Below are 27,946 nucleotides of genomic sequence, written 5' to 3'. Positions count from 1 at the left end.
TTATCCGTGTCATCAAGTCAAGTTTCCCAAAATAAGACGGAAAAAAAAAGAAAAACGAAAGTGTATTTTTTTTCCTGATCGTGAACGACTATTACCTGAAAAACAGGTTGGATGTTTTTGTGTTTTAAAATGATTGTAATTTAAACAAATAAAAATAAACAAACCAAAAAATCACGGAGATACAGATGCCCAGGGGAGGAGGAGCACAGCAGCGCGCACAGCACCGCGCAGCAGCGCCACACAGCCGTAGCCTGGAGCCGAGCTGCATCTCCGTGAAGCTCTCTCTCTTATACACTCATACACTCACATACACACCACAGGACAAGCGGTTTACACATGCGGGAAAAAACGGTTAACAAAAGCGCAGGATTCCTGAGTGTTTGACTCTAACCTGCGCTCCCGATCCGATCATCTCACATTCAGGAAATACTGCAAAGGTGGAAGAGAAGCGGCTGCTGGACCTCACCGAGAGGGACAAGGTACAATAATGAAACCCAGATCCACACGCCTGGTTTGTCCGGCTGCTGTGTGTCGATTAGCGTTTTTTCTTTCTCCTTTCTTTTTGATTCTGTTGCAAATATTTGAAGATGTCACCTTCTTTGACCCTAGAAATTATTTCGAGATATTGTTTTTTGCTCTATTTTGCTGTAAGGGGTAATGTGCCGGTGCTAAATGCATACGTGTTTAGAAAGAAGCTAGCCGTCTTTCTTGTTCTTGGTGTATGAACCCGGTTTCTTCTACTTTACAGGGTTTCTGGTATCGATGATGAACCCAGCCATAAAGTGAGATGTGATTGTTGATGAGGCCGAGGTGCGAGGCTGGAGATCCAGGCAGAGGGCATGATGGTCATGTCAGGGTGGATGATTCTGCCCATCAGCCTGCCCGTCCTCACCATCACCGGCATCTGGGTTGTGTGAGTGGCCCTGTGATCACACACACACACACACACACACACACACACACACACGTATATCGGACACTGTTCAAATATTAGCACGTTATATTGCCTTTGCCTGTTTGTATGCACAAATGGACAAATACAAAGGTGCATGGTTGCTGTTGGATCATCTCAAAACCACAGCTAGAATGAAACTGAATAGGTTTATAGTAATATAGACTTGTTACTGAATCTAAAAAGCCATTGTGGCTCAGTTATGATATGCAATCTAGGATTAGTTCGAATATGGCATGTTGTCTGAGATTTCCACAATCACATTTGATGTAGCCCAGGACATATATACTGTTAGTAACATGGTAATAATGTGGCTACAGATTGTTGATGTATATTGATATAGATACTACTCTAACCTACCCAGATAGTAAAAAGAGACGTCATTGTGTATATCGATGTTGATATAATCCGAAAATTACAATAGTATTTTAAAAAAATATATATTTATGGTTAGACTGCATCAAGGATCGGCGCTGAGCCCTTTCCTGTTTGCAGTGGTGATGGACAGGTTGACAGACGAGGTCAGACAGGAGTCTCTATGGACTATGATGTTTGCGGATGATATTGTGATTTGTGGTGAGAGTAGGGAGCAGATGGAGAAGCGCCTGGAGAGGTGGAGGTATGCGCTGGAGAGAAGGGGAATGAAAGTCAGTAGGAGTAAGACATGTGTGAATGAGAGGGAGGTAAGTGGAGTGGTGCGGTTGCAGGGAGAAGAAGTGGAGAAGGTGGAGGAGTTCAGGTACCTGGGGTCAACAGTGCAAAGTAATAGTGTGTAAGAGAAGTAAAGAAAAGAGTGCAGGCAGGGTGGAGTGGGTGGAGAAGTGTGACAGGAGTGATTTCTGATAGAAGGGTGAAAGGGAAAGTTTATAGGACTATGGTGAGACCTGCGATGTTATATGAGACAGTGGCATTGAGTAAAAGACAGAAGGTAAAGCTGAAGGTAGCAGAGCTGAAGATGGATGTGGTGAAGGAAGACATGCAGGTAGTTGGTGTGACAGAGGCAGATGTAGAGGACAGGGGAGAAGCCGAAAGAGGGGAGAAGCAGAAAGAAGAAGAAGATTTTTTTTTTATATATATATATATAAAAATTCCTTGGTATTACAAGATAGAGTCTCAGAGAAAGGAAGAGATCGCATGGACTGCGAGCGGGAATAGGCCACAGTAGTAATAAATAGGTAAAGTCGAGAGGGTAGCTGGATGTTTTATGATTTATGATTTCTTCATCACTTGCAATGCAACTCTACGAGGTTAACGCTACACAGGGATTAAAATTTTTCTTTTAAGTCGCTATAATACTATGCAATTATCTCAGCACTGGAATGCTCCCTAGTTACTTATGAATGGTATGTTTTTCCTAAATCCATTCTGTAGCCTCGTGTTTTCATCTAGCAGGGCAGGGATAGTTACATAAAGCATGGGTGATAGAGTACAACACAGGGGTGGAGTGCTTACCCACACTTTCCAGAATACGTCAGCCGCTTCTCATTGGTCCTCAGACAAGCTCGAGCGGAGCTTTCCACGTCTCCAGCAGTGAGGGATGGTTCCCAATAAATGTGGACTCACTTGTGCTGAGCTCTAAATAGCTGTTTTTATGACTCCTGTTGACTGGTTAAAAGGCAACTTAAATTATGGCCACGCTGAAGGATTTATTGAAAATGTCAGTTCTTCAAATACAGCCTCAGAATTCTGTTTTGCTAGTTTTAGATTGTAGTTGTTTTTGCGCTAATACTAACAGAAGCTTGAATGTTCACTTTGCCAGATGCTTCTCCACATACTTTGTTTGTTAGTTTGCAGAATTTAGACCTAGCTATTTATTGTTTGAATCTTTTCCATTTCTAATACATTTCTACAGAAATGTTTCTATTTAAGCTTTCTTTGCAAATGGATTTGAATTGTTGATATGCAGTTTCCCAAACGCCCAGGTAATTGGGCTGACCCTCAAAAGGACTGGAGACACATAACCTTACCATGTTTTCACGGGTTGTTGTTGATATATTTATTTTTTTGCTTTACGCACCACACCATCTTTCAAATAGTTTATGAGATTTGTCTACACCACATGTTGTAGGCTGAGGTTTGTTTAACGTTGCTCTTAACTCACAGCTCAAGAAAGGGTTTTTGTACCTTTCGTTACTGCATTATGTAAGAGGAAACGAGGTCTTGAAAATGCCGCACTTTGCCATCTGCTTCCAGTACCACAGAGCCTGTGGTAAATTGCTGGCAAGTGATGTTGGTGTTAGTGGTGACCTAGTAACAGTATAATTATTCAAACAGCGTTTGAGGCAGATGAGAGTTTGTTTATTTACCGAATGCATTTTTACTCAGTGTTTAATAGTATTTTGGTCTAAAGGGTGCATCCTACTGTGTGTACGTATACCCATGTACACAAACACAGACTCAGATGCATTGAGAGATGAAAATAACCCTAACTGGTATTTAACCTGTTTCTGACCCTGCCGTTGGTCAAATGCGATTGTACTGGACAAATATAAATTATGTGAGCTGGTTAAATGAGCTTTGCATTGACAGCTTGTTGATGAGGGTGTATAAAACCCTGTCCTCTATGCTGTCTATGTTACTTTGCAAGTCTTATGAAAGTGAGAATGTAGACTTTTAGGAGCCAAGCACTGACTGCTATCTGATGCCCATTTGTTCACTTACAACACTAAAGGGTTATTATTACTCTGGTCTTCTTCGAACTTGCCCCTTTAGCAAGTAAGGAGATTTAAATATTGTTACAGTGCTGGTGAAAGGAAAAATAAGTTGAAATCCTTTAAATGACGTAAATTTTATAAAAATGTAATTGTTGTAATGTAGAAATCATTCTCCATCAGTGTGTCTCTTTATGTGTTGATTTATAAAATGTATCATTTGTAGTATTAAGCATTTGAGACAAAATTAGATTTGAATTTTGAATTTTGAAATCTGCCATTGAACATCAACATTTCTAGCAGCCCCGCTTCATCAATGTGCTTTTTTTGTCTTTTTTTATGTCAGGTATGCCATGGCCCTTAATAACCAGCATGTTTGTCCTGTGGATAACTGGTAAGAGTTTGACCTTGTGATTCTTTACACATCAGTACACGGCAGAAGTCTTTATATGCACAACTGCAGTGAAACATCTACTAGTTAGTACTAAGTTATACATTTATTACAGAAATCTTTTATATGTTTCAACTTGCCTGTTATCTACTCTTTCAGATGACACCCATATTCATGTTTACTAAGAAACTTTAGATGGTTAAATGCTTCGCTTCATCTAATGTGTCAGATAAATTTTTTTAGCATAATATTTTTATTTATAGCTTTTCTGTATTCTGAATTCACCTTTATTTCAATTTTAATTGTAAATAACACAGGAAAGAAATATGATTTGTAATGGCAGAAAATTTGGTATAACATGTTATTTAGTTTAGTTGCTGACATCGGTCTCAATATTGTAAAAGCAAATCCTCTAATATATTAGTATGGTTGCTTTGCTTGGTTCATACTGAACTTACCTAATTGTTTTATCGCGCTGTTTACATTTACAAAAAATATTTATTTATTTATTTTACATTTGGCCTGTGCACATGTTTTAGGTTATATAATCAGTCATGTGAGGAAGATCTGCCCATGCAGAGGGGACCAACGCTATGCTGTACTCTGGACAATGTGCCTCTAATCAGGTATGTCTGTCAAATCCTCAGGATTTGGCCATTATAGAAATGTTTGCAATTTTTGGCATAGTTTCCATAATGGTACCATTCAACTCTGCAATTATCTATCTATTATTAAATTGAATAATATACACTGAACAATGCATGGGCCTGAAAAGTGCCATGAAAAGTGCCAGAACATTTAAAAACAACTTGCTGTGGCTGTTTTTCCTTGCAAATGCCATTCTAGTTGTTCATGTAGAGAGTTGGGGAGTGTCTACAACACCATTATGCTATCTCCAATTGATCCTGGGTAGCATAAGAAACAAAAAATTCTGAGTGGCAAAGCAGCAAACTAATAACATTTCACATGACTGTGGTAGGTGTGTGCAGTGTTTGCACTGTAAAATCTCCAGTATGTCCTGTAAGATTTAGTATAGATAATACCCTTTCCCAAAAGCAGTTCTTTGTAATGGCTATGTGTATTGGACATATCACATTCTTGTTAGCTGCTTTTGCAAAAGAAAGGTGTGGTTTTTTTAACTTGAAGAATTTTCTGCAGTTGTAATTAAAAGAACATATGAAATATTGTTATTCTTCCCTTTTTTCACGAGTTGTACGTTTCTTCACTTCCTGCTATAACGGTCTCCCAAAATAGAAATACTAAGAGTGTAAAAAGGGAGGGAATACGAGAGTGAGCATGAGAACTAGAGTGAACAGGAATACAGGAACATTTTAACATACTTATTTAGGGTGATCTTTTCTGGCACCTTAGAATCACTGGCCACACTGTGATTGTTGAGTCTGAGAGTTGTTGTTGATTTGTTCTTCTGCACATGGTTCTGGGCCTGCTTAAGAAGGGCTATTGAAAAAAAATAAGTAGAGTGTTATTAATATATAAGGGACTTTAGCATTCAACAAGAAATTGTTGTGGCTGATTTGCAAATGCCCTTTTATTTGTCAAGTTGTGAATCATATAGGCTCAATGCCGCCATAATGCTAATGAAGGGATATATATATAGTGAACAGAATTGTTGGCACTTATGGTAAAGATGGATAAAAAGGTTATGATTAACGTCTGAGGTTAATACCACACTGCAAATAAATGAGAAATCAAATCTATAACTGAGCTGAATTATATAACAGGATAATCAAAACATTAGAAACATAACTTCTGCTGTGAAAGCGAAGTACTTAGGAGCCTGTAGGAGCTACTAAAATTTTGAAACTGAACAGTTATAAGAACAAATGTCCCCTTTCAATATTCATATATTTTTAGCTGTCTAATTTTAGTTTATTAGAAGTACTCTACAGTACATTCAGATAGTAATCAGACCACCTCAACTTTTTTCAATTTTCTTATGTTGCATTCTTAAATTCTAGAAATGTCTGTAACTTAAAAAACACTTGAAATTAACTCAGGTGCCTCTCATTTCTTTTGATCATTGCTGAGATGTTTCTACACCTTGCCTGGTGTCTATCTGTGGAAAAGTTTATTGATTGGACATGATTTGGAAAGGCACACACCACTCTATAAAAGGCCTCACAGCTGACGATGCATATCAGAACAAATACTAAGCCATGAGGTCAAAGGAACTGCCTACAGAGTCAGTATTGATTCATGACACAGATCTGTGGAAGGCTACGAAATATTCTGCTGCACCGAAGATTCCCAAGAGCACAGTGGCCTTCGTAATTCTCAAATGGAAGAAGTGTAGCACAACCAGGACTCTTCCAAGAGCTGGTCACACAGCCAAACTGAGCAATCAGTCACTCTGAATAAGATCCTCGAGAGATCCTGTGTGGAGTTAGGACAAGGTTTCAGAAGGACAACCATCACTTCAGCCCTCCAATGAACTGGGCTGTATGGCTAGACAGAAGCCTCTTCTCACTGCAAAACCCATAGCTTGAGAGGATTTGCCATTAAGAATGGCAGAAAATCCCCCAGACCTGGTGTGCAAAGCTTGTTGCATCATACCCAAAAAGACTCGAAGCTGTAATTGTTGCCAAAGGTGCTTCAACTAAGTACTGAGTAAAGAGTCTGAATACTTGTGTATTATTATAATGATTTAAGTCAATATTCGAATTCTGGTTCCTATTGAAGTGACCAGTGATATATAATGTAGCACAACTGGTATTTGTTTTATCTGTTACGCTATAAAATAATTAATATGTAAATCATTAGTCTTATCATAGTCATTATTGTGAATAATCGTTTTTTAAAGAAATTTGATATCCCTTGCCAGGCAAAAGAATTTCAGCTTGTATCTGAAGTTCTGTTAGAAAGAGGGTTGGGTGTGTGAGGAAGAAGCTCGAAAGGCATTTATAGATTCCTAACATCCCTTTTTCCTGGCACTGAGGTGTAGTAAAGTGGGTAAAGGGTCAGACTCAGCGAGAGACATGAACTTGCACACTGGAGTCTGTAGAAAGCGTTTATGAAGCCGTATATTTATAGAAGGTGCATTGTTTCAACCTACATATGAAAAGGGAAATTATGTTGAGGTTTGAGGAAGAAACTGGGTGGATAATCTACAACAGATTTCTCAATGGCAATATGATAAGCATGTATATTTATTTGAAAAGTTTGTGTGATGTGATTTATGGACACACCTGCACATTTGGTATTGGTGTTTGTTTTGTTGTATGTGAGCTGATCGCTGGATGATTCTTATGTTATTTCTACTCCCCCTTATACCGCTGTTAAAGCACCAGTCTCGCAGGATTCAAGTTAGAGCTCGTTTTGTGTGTGTTTTTGTATCAGAATATTTATTTAGGGTATTTAAAATGAATGCGCACCATTATTAATACTTTATCTGCCCTGGCTATAAATAAATAAATCATGGACAGTCTGGATTTTGAGTCCCTCAATGTTTAACCCCTATATTGGTATGTGTTTATTTGTAGTAAGTGTGGCACACTACCTCCAGAGAGCTGCTTCTTCAGCCTTATCTGTAGCACAGGATCCTTCATGGGTGAGTATTTATTTATTATGCAGGAATTCATGTGCAGATCATTTGAAGATATGTTTTGTATGTCTCCAAATTCTGTTCATTAAAAAATATAAAATTTTACCTCGGAATTGAGCACCTTTACTTTATATGTGCGGGTTCAAGTCAATTATAAAAGAACAAATTATAAGGAGTGGAAACTGCATTTATTTTTCGACATACTCCTCTGCTACATTTAGACACTTTTCCCAGCATTAAACAAATGCCTGACAAGATTTGATAGAAAGATTTGTCAGTATGCCAGAACCATCCTAGGACAGCCTGATACACTTCGTCATCAGGGAACCACCACGACTGGGATTGTCACTGGCGAACGTATAGCCAGTAGAATGTTTACACCATTCAGTTATCTTACTGTGGCTGAGCGTCTCATCACTGTACTGTGCTTGAAGTCTTCTGTAGATATCTGTGGTTTTGACACCTTTTGATGCCACAATAAACTTTATTGCCACACGCTATTGCATGAACACACTAACACTGTTGTCTGCCATCTTGATTTACTGGCCCGCAACATGCTAGGACATGCTAGCCACATACTACTGCATGTATGGAGTAAACATCCATTTTTATATCTCTAAAATTGAAAGTCCTGATTTAACCCCTCCTTGTATTTAGCTTTTTAGTAAGCTAGTAAAGTAATGAATAAATATGTGTATAATCGTTTCAGTTTCTGAATGACTGTGACTTTCTCAGTCATACTAAAGAAATTAATCACAATAAAAATCTGAATACTGAAATGATCGTAATAACCACATTATAATATAATATATATTGTTATTATATATAATATCTATAATCATTTTGCTGTATTTTTGCACTACATTGTGTTCTAATATTCACTCCCGGGTATAGTTTTTACAGTTCACAGTACTGTATAACCAAGTATACAGTAGGTTTACTGGTCAGTGCTATCTTGGTTTTGTCTTGTCTTGTGTTGCCTGTCTGTACTGTTTTTTGTCTGCACTGTTTGCACCAGGTTGCACTTGATGCACTTTATGTAGCTTGTGTTGTGTTGTAGCTTTATGTCATTGTTTAGTGTAGCACCAGGATTCCGGAGGAACATTGTCTCGTTTTTACTGTGTACTGTGTACCACTGTGTATAGTAGAAATGACAATAAAAGCCTCTTGACTTGACTTGACTTGACTAATGCTGCATTCAGCCAGTTGGGAAAGTACCAACTTGGCACATCTTGGCTTGGAAATGTTATTTCACTCTTGCAAAAATTCTGCACAAATGCATCTATCAGAATATTGAGAGGATTTCCTATTCAAAGCCACCTTCATGTTCCTTTGGTTTTCAATAGGATTTAGATCTGGGCTCTAATTGAGACATTACAAAACAATGGTCTTCTTCTTTTGAAGCCATTCCTTTGCTGAGTTTTGTGCTCCGTTGTTGTGCTGGAATGTGAAAATCTTTTTTCAGCTGTTTAACAGAGGCCTGCAGGTTTTGTGCTAAAATAGATTGGTATATAGGATCTTTCAGTGCAGTTATTTTTTTTATGTATTTTTGTAAAAAAAAAAAAGGGGCTTCTGTCTAGACATCTTACCCCATAGCCCAGATTCTATAAGAAGAATACAAGGGATTGTTATTACATGAAGGAAGTGACCAGTACTTGCCACATTTTTCTGCATTTCTTTACTTTGCCGTCAGTCTTTTGAAAGTTTCCCTGATTATTTTTTTTCTTGTCCTTTTGTTTATTTTTGGAAGGACAGCCTGTTCTTGGCCTTTTCACTGTGGTGCCCCATTTTCTATAGTTGTTAAGGCCTTATGAGTGGTACAGTACATGTAATATTTTGCCAGTTTTTCGTCACTCTTCACTGAGTGATGTCATTTCAACAATGAGATCCTGCACATGCTTTGTAATCTTGTTGTAGACCAAATAAACAGTTTACCTTCCTTTAATTAAAATTAAAACCATTTCCTTGGTGACAGGTGTAGGGTTGTTATTTTTGAACACAAGTTTGAATTTCACTGTTTGTCATACAGTGTCATTGAATAAGCCATGCACCACAATTATCTCTATTCTTATACCCACACAGCAAACGCTAAGTACACAACAAACTATGTAACAACACAGAACTCAGTAATTATGCAGGAAATTCAGCTCATCATGTTTGGTAAAAAAAAGAGCTGTAGATTTTTCAGTCTGGAGTATAAAATGCTTTGATTTGCACATTGTCAGTCAGATTTGTGTAAATTTGACTGCAACATGCACACTCATAAACAGGGTGTAGGTCTGGATTGGAAAGTGGTATTTAACATAACCAGAGCCTGTAACAGCTGGATGTGTGTTTTTTTTTTTTTGCAGGTCTAAGGAATCTTTTGTGTTGTCTCCTTAGTGAAATATGACCTATGACCTATGTAGTCTAGCCTGGCTGTAATGTCTCTGCTAAGACATAAAGGTCTGTTGTTACTAATTTGTCCATTCAGTCAGGTTTTGAGTAAGTCAGTTACAAGGCAGGTAGACATGACCCTGCTTTGTTGAAAAGGGCAGAGAGTTTAAGAGGGAAATCACAGATGGTGTTTTTGTCCTCAGACATAAGCAGCATTGCATCATAATATGTGTAAATTTGTGTAGGTTAGCAAGCACTGATGAGGTCATGTCTTTTAAATAAACATGTGTAATCCGTTCAATGGAAACTGCGGCGTCAATGGTGGGGTGACGTCATGACCAGGAAGCTATAAGTAGCGCATGGAGTGAAGCCGACGCTAGCTTTTACAAGTAGAAGAAAGCGCTGCAGGGATACGGCAGTGTGGCTATAAAGTACTGGCTGTAGAACCTGGACTCTCTGATGGGGGACCACTTTGATGGCCTCCTTCCTCAGGAGAGTGTCTACTTCTTGAACCATGACCATAGCCTGCTCAGGTTTGGCAGAGCTTCCCAGGCTGCTAGGTAGTCCCTTAAGGGTCCTTTCTCCCAGACTGTTCTGTGTCAGGACTTCTTGGCCAAAAGCTCACTCAATGAAAATGACAGTTTTTAGATCTGTCATCTCACGGATTTTCGGCCCAGAGTGTCTTACAGAATCACTAACCAATCAGCGCCGACGTATTACACAGGGGTTTGGTGGGCAATGTCGGGGTCGTACAGGATTATGCAACCCCTGGGGAGAGATAGCTGGTCAGCGTCTCTTCAACCCAGGGCATTGACCCATAACCACCTTCTTTCAGTCCCATCACATTGGAGTACAATGGTGCCTTGGAACTAAAGAGGCGGGCTGAATACGGCTTCTCCCCAGGACCTGGACACCTCAGTGTGCAGGTCCGAAAGGAATGGCAGACCCTGACGTGGAGTGAAGTAGGTTGCAGGAAGCGTTCGTCAAGCTTGCTGGACGAAAGCGATCTCTGCTCATCGGCTGGCCAAGACAGATCTAGCCCAAGTCACAACCTCCATGAGCTCCTCGACTTCCGACTCGCAAAGAGCGCCCACCCCCACCCTTCTCAGAGGAAGAGAGGCGGAGCGGAATGCTCTCATCGCATGGGGAAGAAACCGCCGAAAAACATGCTTTCTAAGAATACGAACGAATGCTGGACCTGGCAGGAGAGGCATGAGAAAGGGACAAGCCCCCCTCTGCCCACTAGGAGCAGAGCATTTGCATGGACATGCGAGCATAATGTGCACAGTCGGCTCCCTCGAGAACTGACTTCGCATGCTCCACTCCCAAGCAAACCACACAAAGGTTGTGTGTATTTCCCACCCTCCTGAAATACATCAGGGCATAGAGGAACACACAGCCAGAAGGTGGGTTTAGTCGTTTTGCTTGGCTTTATATTATTTCTTTTGGACAAACTATTGATAAACAATTTGCGCTTCATGAACAAGCAGAATCTAGCATCAGCTTCACTCCATGCGCTTTTTACAGCTTCATGGTCGTGACATCACCCAGCCAGTGACGCCGCAATTTTCATTGGACGGATTGCGAACGTAATTCAGAGCATGGACAACACGGAAGCATTCCCAAACTGTTGTTGACGCAGTTTGAGTTGCTGAAAGGGAACTTGTAGCTACTCACTGAAGTATTTCCTCTCGTTAAATGGGTATTAAACAGAGAAGGATGCTATTGACTGTAATTAGGCTTTGCTGTGTGGGAAAAGCATGCTCAGGCTGATATCAGTAGGCTGATAGTACAGAAATAATCTGCTATTTGTAAGTATTTGTAGGTGTATTTTTAATTCTGATTCTGTGATCCTTTAAGCATTGTTAGTTTTTGGAGCGCATTTAGGATTTTGTTTGCCCAATTACTATTTTGCTTATCTCCACTAAAGGTCATCATATACAAGTTTGTGTTCTTGCTTACATTATTCAGAGAAGATCTTGTGAAGAGGTTTTGTAGGTCAGTACAAACTACCAAAATGAATACACTTACTTTATTGCTTGTCTAGATATGTAGTAGGACCTCCTTAGAGGAGCTGCTTGAGTTCCCTTCATTGCAGGTTACATAATAACCACTGTTTTTCACTCTCTGGCTCTCCATGAAATGAGTGGTGCACAGGAGGAAACATCCATCAACATTAGATCACAATAACAAAGCACTGTAGGAGCTGACCTAGGTCTCTGGAGACACCCTGGCAACCTATCATCATACCATAAAATACTGCTTCTCCCACTTCTTTCTCTAATTTTGCTTATTCTGCATCATTACTGGCTGTAGTTGGACAGAGTCCAGAGAGACAACAAGCGAAATGTTGTTTTTAAAATTCTACGCATTGCAATTTTCCATTCGGACACATTAGTTTTTTTTTAGTAATAGTCTACATCAAGTTTTTTTAATGTTTTGCCAATGATTCCCAAGACCCTTTATACAGTGGCTTCATAAAGTGCACTATATGGTCAAAGGCCTGTGGACACCTGCCAATCACATCGTCATGTGCTTATTGAATGTTACATTCCAGGTTTAGTCGCTTTTTATTGTTATTGTTTTAATAACCTTCTAAAGCTTTTAGAAGGATTTGCAATAGATTTTAGAGCGTGGGTTTGAGCTAATTCAGCTATAAGAGCATGTGTAAGGTCGGGCACTGAGGTTGAGTGAGGAGGCCTGGGGTGCAGTCAGGGTTCCAGTTTATCATAAAGGTGTTTAGTGGGGTTGAGGTCAGGCCACTCAAGCCCTTCCATTCCAGACATAACAAACAACGTCTTTGTAAACCTTACTTTGTGCACAGTGGTAGCTTGATGCTGAAAAAGCTTTGTGGTTGCAGTTAATGGAAATTGTAAGGCTACAGCATACAGAGACATCCTGTAAACTTGCACATTTCCAACTCTTTAAATAATCCGTTATAAAAACATGATTTTTAGAAATTTCTTTGATACCTGGTTTGGTCCTTTATTTATTCATTTGGTAAAAGCACCTTCAACAATACTTTAAGTTGTCTTTGCATCCTATCATTTCAGGTTCAAGTTAAAATTTTATTTAGTAAATACACATACATACAGAGTACGACATGCAGTGAAATGCATGTATGAGCTATAAATACTTTCAAAGACAGTGTAGAATTCAACAAGATATTTTTGCTGTTATTCATGAATAAAAAATGTTCCACTGTTAAACACTAATGCCTGCTCGCTGCAAGCCGTGTAATGGCACCACCCACAAATGTGTTTTATCAACTTTAACAGGCTAGTTAATGTGCCAAGTGGGTGGCTACCACAGCTATATTAACACTCATGTTGTGGTTTGTTTAAATGTGTACTAAATCTTGTTTAGTCACTTATTTGGCAGCAGCTGTGATTGTCAGCTCTTTTATGATAATTAAAAGCAGCGCTGGAGGTAGCATATGTGCATAATTACTTCAAAAATGTAAATCCCAAAACGTAAGTTATTTAGAAGGACGCATTATGACTGTGTAGTCCTAATGTGTACAATTCAATTACTATTTTTATATTATTTATATTATTATATTTATTATATTAATTATGTTTAATATATTCAGAATTTTTTATAATATATATAACTATTTTTTTAATTTCCTTTATTTTGACTATGTAAAAAAAAACGTTAACATGTTTACAGTGCCTCTTTATGTCTGAGTCGGAAAGCATCATAGAGAAGTCACTCTTCTCGACCTGATTGACTTACGACCGTTTTTTTGGTCCCTATCTACGTCGTAAGTTGGGGTCTACCTGTTTAGACATCTTCATGCGTTTATATTGCATGGGTTTTATTTGTTGTCATTAAAAAATTAAGACATATTGGGACAGGCTTTGTATCAGGGTTTTAGTACATGGCTGTACAATTCTATCCGGAAAGAGATAGAATTGAAAGCAAAAGCCACACCTGATAGTCTGTTGAAAGTCAAGTTCATCGAATTAAACACTTTTAGTTTTAGATTTAGTTGTGGTGCCTGCTTGATTGAAATGAAAACCTGCACGATAACAAAGCCCTTTGTGTAAAGATTTTGACATCCCTGCTTTATTGTATTGTATGGATTCGCTTCCAAAATCAATGAACAGAAATAAATCAGAGCCATAATTGCAGAAGTGAATTTTATTTGCATACCAGACATCACTTATTGTAAGTTAATTATGTCTTCTAGCAAACTGCAGCAATTAAAAATTGTTGTTAAAAATAATAACTAATAGAATATTTTAAAAAAGTCTGTTCTTCATCATTAAATCAGTTCTTGATTGCCATGATTTTGTTTGGTATATTTGTTACACTGTGCTTTTGCTATAAATGAAGAGTTAGTTTTAAAAGAGTAATCCAGTGAATGAACCTGGTGGCCTTTTCCTGTCTGACAGCCTCATTCGCTGGCTCTGCCTCTGAACTAACCTTTCATCGTTTGGGAGGAAACCAAGAAAGCGAGACTACTGAATTTGTTTAGAGTTAAACGCAGGGTTATTTGTCTCTTAGGTGTGGTTTGAGAAACACAGGAAAATGATGGTTGCCAACAGCAGCATATGTCACAGAAAAGCTGACCCATACCCCCACCTCCATCTCCGGCTTTCTCAAGATAACAATTCAGCTAGGAAACGTGCACCCACCCTTGCCTCTGCAAGGTACTGACCCTTGATGATATGCAATACAGTGATAGCTAATGTTAGTAAGATCCTCATTCCTGGTTAATTTTAGCTTGTCGTTATATAGTATCGGATTCTAGATTTACACTTTCCTTTTACTGTACATTTACATTTGCGGCATTTAGCAGACGCCTTCGTCCAGAGCAATGTACTAAAAGTGCTTTGAGTCTCTAGCAATGAATACATCTACACTGGTACGCAAGATTACAAGCTTAATATAAATATAACTTTTGAATTTTACAAAGCAAACTTTGAAAGTCCTAATTTGAGTGTTTCAGGAAGAGGTAGGTCTTCAACCGTCGCTTAAACTGTATTCACTACATGTTCTCATTAAGGGACAAGGTACAGCTTAAGTCTATTACTTGATCTGTTTGAGAGTAATGCTCGTGAGATCTCACTCCAACAAACATTCTAAGGTAATGATGTAAACAAGTTTTTTTTTTTTTCGGCTACAGCTGGGCTTTGTTAAAAAGAATAAAGGCTAATTTCCTTTGCCCGGACGTGTTGTCTCTTTTTCCATGCTTGTAACTTGCCTAACTTTGCTTAAATTATTTAGGTCCTGACAAGAAAATGTGGTGCCCACACACATTCTCAGAATTTGTTCAATCTTCTCCCATGGAGTACCATTTATATGAGACATCTGCATGCTAGGTTCTTTATCTGTGATAATTCTGAATCAGTTTCTTTTGGACTGTAAGATTAATGAGGCTGTTACTAACATTAAGACACGAGGAGCAATTTTTGTCCCCACGGTTTTCCTAGCTGACCAACTCCAGTTCCTCTCATTAAGCATTAACCCAGCATAGTAAACAGCAGATTAGTGCAACTGGGCCTATATAAGAGCTCTAAGCACATAACATCGACCTTGTTACCCCTGCCAAAGGCCTCCCTTCCCCTCCCACCACCTCCTACACACACTCTTCCAGGAAAAAATGAATAGTTTCTGGGGAAACAGGAGACACAGGTTTCTGTCATGCAGAATCTGACACAGAAGCTGTAAACTAAGCAGAAACTTGCATAGCTTTTATAGAAAACATAAAGACCACAAAGAATAATGAAAATGTGCTAATTATTAGGATTTGTATTTAATGATTATGACTTAAATGCTGTTAGGATGGGATAACCAAATTTTGTTTAAACATTACAAAAACGGTGTCTAGCTATGTCTTCATAATAGAGTCTAGCATACATATTTATCTCTCTTTTTCTCTCTGTTTTTTTTTTATTATTATTTATTAATTTTTTTTTTTTTTCTGTTTTGCTCTTTCAGTGATGGTGATAGTTTTGCTGCATTATGCTCATGTTATTGAAAGGCGCCAGAACTGTGTGTTAAACACAGCAAGCCTCTCCACTGGCTGGATCTGCTCTGTAGGGCTCATCATGGTGGGCAACTTTCAGGTAAGAGCAGTGGAGCATTGCATATACACCAAGTACTTTTGCTATCCTTCAACAGTACAGACAGTTTGTAAATTGTTGCATGTGGGAGAATTTTTTTGTTGCGTTGCAAAACCATTGACTTTTAGAACCAATCTTAAATTATTCTATTTATTGCTATGTTTCTTTTAAAAAGGACACTACTCTGTCATAGGTGGCATCAACACATCTGCCTTGTTTACTGATATAAGGTTTTAGGTTATTACTAGAATCCTTAAGAGTGCGTTTATTTATAAACCTAGAGATATTTAATGCTGTTTGATCCACGTTTCTATTAAACTAATAAAAGTGTCAGTGCACTTTAAAAGAACTTAATCCACTCGAACAGGAACACGTGTATACCTGCTGATGTACGCAATCAAAAAAATCAATAAGATGAACTTTTATTAAATCCCCACCTGACAATTTAAAGTCACAAGTGGCATCAAAGAAAAGATGTTATAAATTCCGATACAACAACTCCAATTCTAATATAATCAATTCCTTTACAACATAAATAATAAATCAAATAAAAATAAGAGCTGCGGTTACTGTTTACTTCAAACTTAATGAACGATGGCGAGAAAATAAACCAGTGTTAAACAAAAAAAAGGCCAGACTGGTTTGAGATGACAGGGAATCTGTAGTAACCCTGAAATACTCACACCAGCATCTGTCATGAAACAAACTAAATGACTAAATGACCCTCCTCTATGTTTGAACATGTTCTTAAGCTCTATCTGCGCTGCTTCTACATGATTGCCTGATTAGATAACCGCATGAAAGTGCAGGTGTAAGGTGGTCTTAATAAAGTGTATGTCATGTTCAAGAAAACCCAACTGCACGTTAAAATGCTGCCTTCACCTTCCAATGCTTTTACTCATCCGACTAGACCTTGATGCTTCAATGTTGCCTGCAGTTTGAGGACAAAGTATTGTCTGGCTTATCCTAGTTTGAATAGGAAAAGGATTCTGTGTGCAGCCATACATACAGCAGTAGGACTGTGACCAGGTGTGACCTATATCTGTGCATTTGCAAAAATGAAGGTCACGCTAATGCGCATCATCAGCAACGTGAGCAACGGACACTAACATATTTCTATCGGTTTCAGCAGGTCACAATAGTCTATTCATGCCCCTCATTATACAGCTGTTGCCTGCTGGTCAACATTGTCCATCTGTTCCACAAAACATCTGCATATCCACAAAACGTCAGAGATGAGGATTTACCTCATTTCTATTCTAAAACCTTTGCTAAAATTGCTATATGGAGTAATGTCCATTGAGAACATTATGGTTATTTTAAATGTATATTTTATAACTGTCTGCCACAGAGTTTTGGAGTAAAATATAATGAATTAAAATGTTTTGTTAATCCTATATTGTTGTATTTGGCAAAAAAACTTTTTAAACATTTATATGTTGCAGTAGACAGATAAAATAATAACAACTCTGTTGCTGTCCAAATATTTATGGAAGTGAATGTACATATTTCTTGATAGATCTTGGTCATGATTGCTCATTTTTATGTGTAGAATAGTATACCTGCAGCAACAAAGCACATTCCATGCTGGTCATTTATAGCTAGAATTTTGATCATGGTGCTGTCAAGGCTGTAGTTTTATGTAGTTTATAATTGTAATTTTTAATTTTTTAATTTTAATAATTTAATTTACATTTTTTATTTTTTTATTTTAATAATTAAATTTATTTATTTCATTTTAACTGCTCATCTAAAGGTCTCGGCATGTTCCGAATTGTGAACAGTGCATATTGGGCTGACTGTGGTTCTATGTTACTGTAAGAAGCAATAGACCTTATGCTCTTAGATGATTGTAACTATGCTGTGTTAATGTGTTACGCTGCGCTGCTATGTTTGAGCTCGTGTGTACAAATGCATGCAAGTGTCAGAAAGTTTTTGGTGTTTAATTCTGAGTTACCCACCTGATCCTTTACCCCTGTACATCTCTTGCTTAGCTAAGATGTAGCTTTACTCTGTCTTACTGTTTTATTCTGTCTTTGTTCTTTTTGTTTTGTTTTGTTTTTTCTTCAGGGATGTTAATCAAAGCTGTAGTTCGCAGATTTGTAAGAGGCTCTGTAATCCTCTTGGACCCACAGAGAATCACTGTGCAAAGGCCACTGTTTTACACTGTGGACTCGACATCTTTTAACATTATTTATGAATCAGTTTTGGCTCTTAGGGACAGAGTTTTAAGCAGCTGTAATGTTTGGACACTTGGCTGTGTGCCCAGCTTGCAAGCAATGCAGGGAGGTCGGCCAATAGGGCACCAGGCAGACATTTTTATGGGCCAGTTGCCATAGAGACAGAAGGGGGAGATCAAGTTCTCCTTCTCATGGTATAACTGTCCACCTCTAAACTATACAAATTCATCAGCTGGATGTCTGAGGGAGTATACTGATCTTCCTTTGGAGCCCTTTAGCGCACAAACGTTCATCAGTCAGCCTTTTATTTACCTCGCTGTGTTTGTGATATTGCCCAATTGTTGATTTGGTCTTATTTTAATGTTTAGGGATCCTTAGAGATACTTGAACTGGGTTAAAGGTTGTGTGTTATTTTGGAAGTGAATATGGCAGCTTTGTGTCTCTGGGACATTAAAATAGTTTATTTGCATTGATGTGCATATGTGTGGAAAGCAGCACTCAATGCCAAGCACAAGAGTTCCGTGTTGGTTAAAATACATGAAGTCTGTAAGCCATTAAGTCTAAATGTGTGCATGTGCGTGTGTGCGCATGTTTATGTGGGAACTCTTCCACACTGAGCTTTTTAGGAGGGATATGTGTACACAAGCAGTCTCCTCATTCTGGTCTGTTCACATGGCTACTGCTTGCCATATAGTGCCCCTATACAAAGTCTATGAACACAGACTGAAATGTGAGTAGAGATTCCTGCTGCCAAAAAGAACCCCACCCCCCCTAGCCACTTCACTGAGGTGAAGCTAAATACACTTTGCTCTCTTAAGGTTTTTGACAAAACATTATTTGTGAGTTAAGTGCTAAAAACATTCAGTGTCCTCTGTATCCCATGTCATGACTTTAGTTGAAACAAAATGATATATTGTGTCCTGTTAACTTGGTGAATATGTTTACTGTGAAGACTTGTGTTGTGAAACAACTGACTGCCATCTGATGGCAGGAACAAACAAAAACACCTGGTGTGATTTCTTTTTAATAGCCTTTGTTACAAAACAGGGGAATTTGCTGTTTGCTTGAATGACTCATGTGTGTGTGTTGAGTTTGGAATGAGAAACATCAAACAGGCATGCGAGCCAGAGCGGGAAAATGAATTCTGGACACCACATCTGCACCTCATCAGCCAAGCCCGTCTGTTCTTCCAGAGCGTTCCACTGAGATGCTCACCATGCGGGATGTCAGTATGGCCAACTCACTGTCTTCTGCCACCAAGCATGTGTGATACACATTATGTGTATAGTTAAAAAAAGTTATATAAAAGATCATCTTGGTTGTAACCAAAATGTTAAAAATAGACAATTCTCAATCATCCGTGAAAGAGCTGCGAAGAGAAGGACTATGTAGGTACAGGTTTGCACGTTGTAAAGAGCTACAGACTCTATCAAACCTGCCTGTGCATGTTAGGAAAGCAGCGCCACGTTGCACATTCTCTTCCCTAATTAGTGACATTTGGAGCATTTGCAAACATACTGCAGATTTGTTCTCATCTTTCTTTTCATTCCTAACAGGAAAATATCTATTTATATGTGGATATCAAAGCTTGATGGCAGAATTTCATTGCAGAATATCAGTGTTAAGCAACAATCATTATAAATAAATCCAGCAAATGAATGTGCAGCATGGCATTTCAGGGACGAGACTGTCTAGAGGTTATTTAGTAGTTTAGTCAGCTTTCTAACCATTGGGACCGTAAGGTGAGTCACATATGAGTCATTTCCTTTCATGTTAAAAACAAAACCAGTGATATACTGTGGCCAGTGGATAGTGGCTCATTGGTGGTCAGTGTACGAGCTCTGATAAGTGCAGCTTTTCTGGGAGGAACTTGTACATGGTCAGGTCTTTTCATGTCTTGCACATTATTTGTACTTGTACATTATTTGTACTTAAGCCTGCTCTTGAACTTTACTGCACACCCGATAGCAGATAACAGTTAATAATATGTATGTAAACACTGAAGACATGCATGCTTGTGGGATTTGACACCATTTACATTTACCATAAACTTTGATTTACCAAAGAGTCATTATCAAGCCAAGTTAAGTGGTGGAGAATTTAATGGCATGGTGAGCTTTGCTGCTCTCTGCTGGTGAGGTTAACAGCAGTCTTTGGAATGTACACAGCTCTGCCTTAAGAGAGCTACAAATAACTGCCAGAAGCCTATACACAATGTAATTACCTTATGCACCACATGGTTCTTTTAATATACTTCTGGGGTAAAATTATACTATATATATATAAACACCTAGTGCTTCTGCTCCACATAAGCTACAGAACCAAAATAATTCTGAAAGCTAACTTAGAACTCAACTCAAGAAGTGTTTATCATAACACTGTGTTTTATGCTGTCATGACCCACATACTTCAATGGAAAATACTGCTAAAGGTATTGACATAGCTGCTGAAAGTTATAGTTATTTTCTCGCATTGAGGTATATCTACACATTTAGATTAAATATTTTGTAAGCAGGTAAGCTGTTCTATTGGTGTAGCAAGAAGCAGCATAGCAACTGATAAATGCTACATCACTTAAAATCTTTAATGTATGCACCTATTTTCAATCAGTTAAGCATTCCTTTGTGGTTAGAAACATGATTACTGTATTTTCCGAACTATAAGGCACTACTTTTTTCCCACGTTTTGAACCCCACGGCTTAAACAACAAAGCGGCTAATTTATGGATTTTTCCTGGGTTTTTCCCGGTTTCACAAACTTCAAGCCAAAAAACTGAGCCCCATAACATTAGACCAATGAAATTGCTGAACGGGTTCAGGTGAACCAATGAAACTTTTTATATTAAATCAGATGCGCTCCCACTGAATCGGGCCGCACCACATCATAAATATGGATGATGTTCCTCTGACGTTTGACCTGCCGCTCACTCAGACTGTCAACAGGAAATGCGAATCAACTTCACCTGTGTTCTGAGCTGCACAGCATCGGGAGAAAAGCTTCACCAATGGTGATTTTTAAACACACGACGATGCCAAAAGAAAAAACTCTCAAAAGAAATAGTTGTGAAAGGAAGGAGGAAGACAGTGAACAATGACTTTCTTGGTAGGCTACTGTTTAGATACAAGCCATGTTACAGTCACTGTCTTTCATTAAAGCCTGTGTAAAGTTCATTAGTTTCAGTGTAGGCTTATAGACAGGTGCGGCTTATTTATGTTCAAAATAAAAATCTTTGTAAAATTCAGTGGGTGCGGCTTATATTTTGGTGCGCTTAATAGTCCGGAAATTACGGTATATGGTTGCTGGTTGAAAACAAGTCTATTCATCTCACCCTGACTATAGGACAAAAGAAAATTATGGACAAGAAATAATATTTAGTTGATTGTGTTAGATTAATGAGAAAGAGACTTTTTGTTTGACTTTAATCATATACAGCGTATCTAGGTTTTAAATAAGTGTTGTTTTTAATTAAAGCACAAGTTTAAACTCTGGATCAGATTCAGGATCAAATACGTGTGTATGTTAGCCATAGTTAATATAAGACTATTAAGTTTTTGTTCCTGTTTTTATTTCTAGCGATGTCCCAGCTTGCAGACGATTGCCACGTGAAAGCTGTGCATGCTCGTGACTCTTTAGCTCAGTCAACTTCACGCCTCCAGGAGCTCAGCTGGTTTCTGTATTTTTCTTTTAGTAATTTGATTGAACTAAAGACTCTTTGGAGATATGAAGGATGCAATACTACTCTATAGGTACTCAAGATTGACATGAGATTGGCCAAAAATGTGTTATGTCCCTTTTAATCAAGTCATTGCTAATGTACAGATGGCAAATTTTCGAAAAATGGCAAAACTTTTCTTCTAATTATTCATTTGTTTGTCTTCTGCCACTGCTTTTTACTGGTAAAATTTCACACATCATTTTGAATGTATTATTTTTTCATTAGCAGTGGTGTTGACATCAGTCTTCAATGTAGATGTGTTGTAGCTACAGTTCTCTTATCGTGTATCTTAGAGAATTCGGTTATATTTCTCAAAATTTATTTTGGAAATTTGTTGCTTAATTGAGCTGTTTAACGTTGTCTGTTCATGTGTGCTAAATACAGGTATGATTTAACAGGTAAGTGACTGATGGAGAATATGAAATGGTTTGTCTGTCTTGTTCCCTAGCTGTGTGCGTTTACATATACTATACACAAAGAAAGAAATGTTAACATTGCTTTATGCCAGTGGCAACACATGTATGCGTCTCCATTTTTCTGCTTTGCAACTTTATTTATTTGAATCATCAGTTAAATCTTAAATAGATTTAAAATGAAATAACGTATTATTTGTGTGTTTCAGGTAGATAATGCAAAAGTGTTGCACTACGTTGGGGCCGGCGTAGCTTTTCCCACCAGCGTACTGTTTGTGAGTGTGCAGTCTGCACTCACTTATAAACTTGCCAAAACTCAGGGTGAGTACAATATGGGCCATCTGCGTCTCATCATGACCCTGCTGGCCTTCATAGCCCTGGTGCTAAGTATCCTTTTTTGTGGTAGAAATGTCTGTAACTTTATAACTTATACTTTATGGCTAAAGGTTTGTGGACACCTGACCAACACACTCCTTTTTGCATTTTGAACATTCAATTCCACTCTTCAGGAAAAACTTTAGTGGATGGGGAGATTTTTGGGGGAGATAGTTGTCGGGTCTTTGCGCAAGAATGTCGAGGTCTTTAGTAGAGGTCGACCTATTCATTTGACCATTTAGTTTTGTTGATTTATGGGCACCTATAGTTAATTGCTGGAACTATTCGGTATCTGCAAAAATCCATAATGCGTCATACAGTATGATAGCGGCCTCTAGAGGCGAATCACTGGTACCAAGTGCTGTTTATTTTAAGTGTCTTTTTATTCATTTAGGATGTAACTGTTTTTATTTATTTGTAGTGTTATTTTAATTTTTTTCAGTTTGAATGTATGTCTTTTATATTCCTTGATATGTATTAATATAATGAATATTTAATGATTTAATATAGTGAATTGTACATGTATGTGTATATATATATATATATATATATATATATATATATATATATATATATATATATATATATATATTTCTACTTGATGGAGAAAGCTCACATATAGGTGTAGTGGTCAGGTGTCTACATACTTGTATTCCTGGCTGCAGCATGATGAATAAATTTCAGTTCATTTACATCAAACATCAGTATTGGGAAAAACGTGATCTCGGTGACTCGGTTACCCAGAATGATGTAAAAATCTTATGTGTGATGTGAATGGACAATCTGCTGGTTGAAAAATCAGCTTCCACTCATGGGCACATACTTATTAAAACTAGATAGTTGAAGACCAGGTTCAGTTGTCTTTAGTTCCCTTTCTGGAACTTGAGCTGCGTCGCAACGCTTTGGGAACGCGACCGCAACCATAATAATGTGTGTAATCAGTCAAATTGGACGCTCAATGTCACCGGTGGGGTGACGTCACGATCAGGAAGCTAAAAAACGCACAAGGAGTAAAGCCAGCGGCAGCTTCTGTTTGTTCATGAAGCGCTCTGTGTGTATTTCATGTTTAATTGTTTGTCTATTGTTTGTCCAAAAACATCCAAGCCAACTGAGTGCGGAGCATGCTTCCTGGGGCTTGCAAATGGACCTCGCAGAGGCTTTATAGACGGGCCTGTTCCTTTCTCCAACCTTTCTGCAGCACTCACTCACAGGCTTCGGAAGCCCGCCTTTCAGCCGATTATTCCTCCTGTGAAGAGAGCATTCAGCTCTGCCTCTCTTCCACTGAGGAGAGGGGGCACGCTTTGCAAGCTAGGCTTCGAGGAGCTATGGGTGGGGCTTGCTTGGGAGTGGAGCACGTTAGGTCAGTTCACGAGGGAGCCAGCTCACATTTTGCACATATTCTGAGGTGTCCAGGTCCTGGGCTAAGCCGTATTCGGCCAACCCCTTTAGTTCCTATACTCATTGTCCTTCAATGTAATGGGACTGGATGTGTGTGGTTACGGGACGATGCCCTGGGTTGAAGAATACGCTTTCCAGCTATCTCTTCCCGGGTGTCGCATCGTTCCTTAAGACCCCGACACTGCCCACCAAGTCTTTTTGTAACACGTCGGCACTGGTGGGTAAGGTGGGGCTGCTCAGCAGGCACAGCCCCATCCACAACCCAGCACCTCCTATTGGGAGGCACAGAAATAGAATGTTGCATCATGCACTGCCATTGTCAGGGATCCTGTGTGGACTGTCATCTTCAATAGAAGGGCTTTGACCAAAAAGGCCTGACATAGGACGTTCTGGGGATTTGACCGTGAAGGGGCACGTTGCACCTCATTACTTACCCTGCCACAAAATGTGCTTCAGGACACGGCCGGCTCCAGCAAGCAGCCTCCTCAGTTTCCACCCGTTCACGTAGTGGTCCAGGAGAACTCACCGCCTCTTTTGAGGCTCCTAGGGCTACATCGGGGCGTTGCCCCGGCTCTAGGCATACCAGAGTTCAGTCTCGAGAGACTGATACCCTTAAGGGACCCGGGGAATGGCGGCTCCATCCTCATGTGGTGGAGCAGATTTGGAAGAAATTCGGTCCAAGTCCAAGTGGATCTGTTTGCGTCTCGAGAGATGTAGCACTGTCCCCTCTGGTTCTCCCTTACTCCTCCAGCCCCACTGGGACTGGACGCCATGACTCATGACCGAGGCTACGCCTGTACGCCTTTCCCCCATCGTGCTAATATATACTTCTAAGCAGCTTGAACCAATTAGGCCATTTTGATCTGACTGCCCATATTAATAAAGTGTTTCAACCACAGAGCTGTCACTGACAGAATTGTTGTTTGTTCTTTTGTAAACATTTCTGGTGTCTCTCATAAGTGGAAAAACTCTAAAGATGCGGAATTTTCAAATACTCAAAGCAGTCAATGTCTAAGCCACAATCAGAGTCATTGAGATTGCACTTTTCCCCCATTACTATGTTTGATGTTGTGAACATTAACTAAAGCTCTTCGCCAGTATCTGTAAGATATTGTGAATTCTACTGATGCCACGTGACTGGCTGGTTAGATAACTGCATGAATGTGAGATGTACACACGTTCTTCAAGTGTCTGGCTGGTCAAAGTATAAGCATAGGTAGAGAGAGAATTCAATAAATCATTGTGAGAATTCCTTAATTCAGTTGTTTCCAAGGTGGAGTTTTTTTCGTCCAAGAGAGTTTTGTCCTGCAGCATGCCTCAGCCATCTTCGAATGGGTCTTCTGTGTCATCATCATGCTATTTTATGGCACATTTGCCTTTGAATTTGCCAGTATCTCCAGTAACACCATGATGGTCCTGGCAAGAGGAGGAGCCTTAGGTAGCAACAGCCAAGATCACAAAATGGAGTCCCTTAGTGGAACGAGTCAGCACCAGCCTGAGAACATGTCCATGCTTTAACCTCATGGAGGGGGAGTTGGCAAAGGCCTATGCAACTCTCTCTCTTTCCCTGTTTTTTATACACATACAAGTACAGTAGGGTACAGAGGAAATCTGGCTTACTTCTGTTCTTACTTTTGCCAAAGGACTTGCACACATTTTTGCACATTGTTGAGACCAAATAATTGTTAATCTTCGGTGTCATTATTTTTCTAGCCCATAAACAGAATAGCTGTAATGTCTAAAAAAGCAGTGTTATATAGACTATGTGGACTAATGTGGGATGTCTAGAGGCTTTGTGAATGTTTTGGGTAATGGAATTGTGTCGATGCAGCCTGTAATAATGTAATAATGTTAGTAGTCAGTAACACATTCCTCTAAGCTTGGCTGGCCACTGACACAATTCAGTGCCAATTCGAGTTCTTTCATGACAAAACCAGAAATGTTGAAACAAACAACTAAATTTATTTTTGCCTTTTATATTTGACTATATTTCCTATATCTATGCCTTTTAGTTACCTTTGATATTCTCAAGCAGGGGTGGTTTTTGCTTTTTGCTCATTGCATATTCTGTTCAGGGCGACTATCATTACCATTGTGCCTTATCAAACGGGGCCAAGCAAAGCTGTCTAATAGACACCATGAATAATCTTCACTTCTGTGTTGTTTATTATACTGTCAGGGACCACAGTCCAAGGTTTTAGAAGTGTACTTTGTTTTGTACTATAGATGTTTCAGAGGAATGTCAATATGTCCAGCAAAAAGTAACTTTACACTTATGCAGAGCATTCCCATATTTGCTGTATATGTGACTTGTTGGTTTGTAAATGTGATTATATTCTTGCTCATCTCTGTGCCCAAGGCCAGTATATTGAGATGTGTGGACTGGGATGTTTGGTGTTTCTGTTTGATTTGATTATGGGTCAGTTTACATTTCCTGCCAGTGTGGTTCTGAAACTATTCCAGTTTAATGGGAACAATATAGATTTTACTTATCAGATATACCAGGTCCTGTTTCGTATAAATTTCTCAAATTGTTAAAAAAAAAAAAAATGTTTTCACTTCCAGGTGAAATTTCCTTAAGGTGTTAAATGTGGTTAATAAATTAATTTAATTGTCAGCTTAATCAGAACTAATCCTGTTACTATGATCATAAATGCACATGTCACAAAAATTCTGGTTTTATAGTCTGACTTGCAGCAGGACTGCAAGTAAATCTATTACACAAAAAGCCATTTTTTATGTTGAATGCTGATTTAAGTGCCATTACACAGAAAATCGTGTTACTCCTTCACTGGTTACATTCATAGCATCTGTACAATTGCTCCATGTCTTTATCAACCAAGGGCAAGTCTCGAAATCTTTGTTTCCAGTTGTGCTTGTTAAACTTTCTAGTCAAATCCTCAGGAAAATCTGTTACACCAGCTTGGAGTCTGCTTTTAATAAAATTCAGTTGATTGAGTATTAATTGTTGAGTGAAAGTTTTACAGTAAAACTGGCATACGCTTGAAGCATATTTGTCATGTAAAGTGGACTTTAAGTATTAAGTATCTGATTTGGAAAATCAGTGGAATTTCCACTTTTATGGTCTGTGAGTTCCATGCAACCATTTCCATGTTCATGGCTTTAAACATACAGTACCTCTAATAAATTTTTGCTTATCCTCACCCTGTCCAATACAGGGAGAAAATCAGATGGCTATTGCTTAACTTCGTCCACTTCCTGAGCTATTGCTTCAACAAATACATTCAAAATCCACTAACACAGACAGCAAGTACAAATATACAACCTCAGTGCACTTGTGCAACTACACAGTATGTCAAAAATGCGTGTTAAGTTAAAAAAAAAAAGAAAAAACAAAATATATGCTGGCTATTAAAGGGCACCTTTCTGTGCCTTTTTAAACCAAAGACTGATTTTTGAGATAAAATGAAGATTATGTTTTATTGTACTGTATATTTGCCTTTAAGCTGAGCAAAAATAAAGCAAAATTTAAAGAAGCTGTTGACGAAGGCTTTTGTGTTGTCTAAATTGTTCATTTGGGTGACTTTTTTCATGCATCATCTATTTTAAAGTTTAGATAAATATGCTATATGTCATTTTATGTAGTAGCATTATGTCGAAGCTGTAAAATAGGGTTGCCTCTAAACACTTTTGTGTGACTTTTGACCTTTTAATATACAGTGCTGTCCAAAAGTCTGCCATTGCACTGAAAATCTGTTTTAAAATATTTTAAATACGTTAATAAATGGTAAACGTTTTTATAATAAAAAATAAATCTGCAATTTATTTAGGGCACTATTAAAACTGAACTTATTTTATTTGGACTAAATTGTATAGTCCATGCCAGGTCAAGTGCATG

General features: G+C 38.6%; 1 protein-coding gene across 2 annotated transcripts; it reads left to right on the top strand.

The window, feature by feature from the left end:
• Positions 1-193: 193 nt before the first annotated feature.
• Positions 194-27,597, top strand: zgc:154058 (Transmembrane protein 150A-like). 2 transcript variants are annotated; one of them, XM_046866244.1, is made up of 8 exons: positions 200-479; positions 749-913; positions 3,950-3,997; positions 4,534-4,620; positions 7,495-7,562; positions 15,882-16,009; positions 22,524-22,701; positions 25,361-27,597. In XM_046866244.1, exons 2-8 carry the CDS (start codon positions 840-842, stop codon positions 25,603-25,605), a joined length of 828 nt encoding a protein of 275 aa, XP_046722200.1. In that variant the 5' UTR covers positions 200-479; positions 749-839; the 3' UTR covers positions 25,606-27,597. The 2 variants fall into 2 exon arrangements, with proteins under 2 accessions (XP_046722209.1, XP_046722200.1); XM_046866253.1 differs by lacking the exon at positions 25,361-27,597 and having other exon boundaries at positions 194-479; positions 22,528-22,695.
• The last annotated feature ends 349 nt before the right edge of the window (positions 27,598-27,946 follow it).

This window comes from Silurus meridionalis, chromosome 2 (assembly GCF_014805685.1).
Source record: "Silurus meridionalis isolate SWU-2019-XX chromosome 2, ASM1480568v1, whole genome shotgun sequence".
In the NCBI taxonomy this organism is placed as follows: Eukaryota; Metazoa; Chordata; class Actinopteri; order Siluriformes; family Siluridae; genus Silurus; species Silurus meridionalis.
This window is presented reverse-complemented; position numbering and strand designations above follow the sequence as displayed.